The sequence below is a fragment of the Bidens hawaiensis genome, unplaced genomic scaffold, assembly GCF_021521415.1.
Source record: "Bidens hawaiensis isolate Kalapana, Puna unplaced genomic scaffold, B.hawaiensis_p1.1 tig00019805_1, whole genome shotgun sequence".
Taxonomy (NCBI): domain Eukaryota; kingdom Viridiplantae; phylum Streptophyta; class Magnoliopsida; order Asterales; family Asteraceae; genus Bidens; species Bidens hawaiensis.
Window position 1 is genome coordinate 355447 of NW_027493009.1, and position 2526 is coordinate 357972.

Sequence of the window (2526 nt, forward strand, 5' to 3'; positions counted from 1 at the left end):
CAAATCGAGTCTTTTGCGTCTAGAAAGCAATGAAGGAGAACACGTGGGAGTCGGGATTTGCAATACATGTAGTTATACAAAAATTAAAAGAAAAACATTAATTATTTTAGAAATAAAAAATAAAATTCACATTACCACTCCACATCAACATTAAAAAATAATATGCATTTCTAGTGAAACAGTTTCATGTATTCTTTTTAGTTGTCTATTTTTTATATGACCCGGGCCGATTCGTTTGACCCAACCGGAACGGTCAAACCTGATCATAAAAAAAATTATATACCGATTTGACCCGACCCAAACGATCGAACCGGACCGAAAAAAATATTTATATAACTGAGTACCGGCCCAAAATAATTTCGGCCCCTATAAGAAAATCTTCTGAATCCGTCACTGTCACTAGTTCTCATCATCTTGAACCTTAAAATTATAGGACTTATATTAATAACGAAAATAAAGATATTTAGTATTATAATGACACTAGTAATAAGCTCACCCGATTCCTAAGATTTAGATCATCCAAAGATCCCCTGTCAATTTAGGTAGATACCCTTCTAGATACCAGATTTTACCAGCACCATTAACATATATCTTATATATTTGATCGTTCAACTTTATAAAAGAAATCATTTTCAAGCATATCACTTGATTGGTGTCAACCACTCATTGGTAATGCATACATATATATATACGTTGCTTTTAGGTTTTAACAGATACGAACACTAGCCAATAGCTAAGGTAAAGTGCCAAGATCCCTTTTTTTTAATTGATCAGAGTTTGAATTATTATTAACTTTTACTTGAGAAGGCTAGATTGTATGCACATAATATATATATAGCACCACTTTAGGTATTAGAGAAGACAGCATATATGCTCACTTTCTAGTTAGCATACACCTCTTGTTTCCTAAACTTTGTACTTTTATAAATATCGCATCATGACCATAGAACGTTCAAGTGATAACACAATCGAGTTTTCCACCATTTCATTAGAGACACCCGAAAAGCAACAACTCAAAGTCACGACTGGTTTTCTTCAAAAGGTAAGTTACCCGCTGATAATACAATCTTTGTCAATTAATTGCGTTAACGCAGATTATATGACAGGTAGTGGCGGAGATGGTGGCCACCTTCCTCTTGGTGTTTGTGACATGCGGATGCTCAGTGATCAGTAATAACAATGAACATTTGGTGTCTCAGCTAGGAGCCTCACTTGCTGGTGGTCTGATTGTAACTGTCATGATCTATGCAGTTGGACACATCTCCGGTGCACATATGAACCCTGCAGTCACCATAGCTTTTGCATCTGTTAGAAATTTTCCTTGGAATCAGGTGCCAACCTAGCACCTGGTCAATCCTTAAATGCACTATTATCTTGATTTAATATGGATCTATTGTGTTTGTGTAGGTTCCTTTCTACGTAATAGCTCAGTTCACAGGATCCATAGCGGCTTCATTCGCCCTACGGATAATGTTACAACCAATTAAACATTTGGGCACAACCACGCCTTCAGGGACAGACTTACAATCTCTGATCATGGAAATCATTGTAACTTTCACAATGATGTTTGTCACGTCAGCTGTAGCCACAGACTCAAGAGCTGTAAGAACCCTACTCGTTTTCCATTTTAAGAAAATCTGTAATGTTATCGAGTTATTAAAGCGATTATAGGTAGGAGATCTAGCAGGCATAGCAGTGGGATCTGCAGTATGCATTACTTCAATCTTAGCAGGGTAAACTTAACTTTCTAAAATACTTCTATGTAAGCTACATATAAATCTGATAACAAAAACCTATAATATTTTACATAGGCCAGTATCAGGAGGATCAATGAACCCAGCACGCACCATTGGACCAGCATTAGCCAGCAACAACTATAAGAGTCTATGGGTGTATCTCATTGGGCCTATGACAGGAACATTATCAGGGGTGATGTGCTACAATTTTATTCGAGCAACATACGAACCAGACCCAGAGATTTCTTTGCCAAAATTTGTCAAGTGATGAACGTGTTGCAGTAAGATATCCAAAAGGTTTTCTCGAATAGTCAGTATGCTGGCATAAACTATCAAGTACTGATTGTAAAATTTTCGTGTGAGCTATGGATGCTTGAATGTAGGCTAGAAACTTTTCACGCCAACTAACGCGCATCATGTATAACAAATTTCATGAGTTTACATAGCTAGTGTGCAAATGCTAAATCTTAATGTAAAAAAAATACTCAAAATGGATATATAATCTTGAATGGTTAGAAAGAAGAATGAATAATACATGCATATAACAATGATTTTATGAACTAGATGCTGTGAATTCTAAAAGATCCGATGAAAATATTGGGATAAAATTACAGATAGATCGACCTGTCTAAGTCACGATTTTAAAGGGAAAACTCATTATGTATATTGGGTGAATGGTCAATCTACCCCGTAGTTCTTATTTTTCTTTGCAAAGTATATTACGATTTTGTAACCGATCCGAGATTTTGAATGAGGACCCCGAGTTTTTAGAACTTAATTTGAAAAGATA

General features: G+C 35.8%; 1 protein-coding gene across 1 annotated transcript; it reads left to right on the plus strand.

Annotated features, from left to right (window-relative positions):
• The first annotated feature begins 937 nt into the window (after window positions 1–937).
• LOC143559316 (aquaporin NIP2-1-like) lies at window positions 938–2054 on the plus strand. Its single transcript, XM_077047931.1, has 5 exons — window positions 938–1042; window positions 1107–1331; window positions 1408–1602; window positions 1672–1733; window positions 1812–2054. Exons 1-5 carry the CDS (start codon window positions 938–940, stop codon window positions 2002–2004), a joined length of 780 nt encoding a protein of 259 aa, XP_076904046.1. The 3' UTR covers window positions 2005–2054.
• Window positions 2055–2526: the final 472 nt, after the last annotated feature.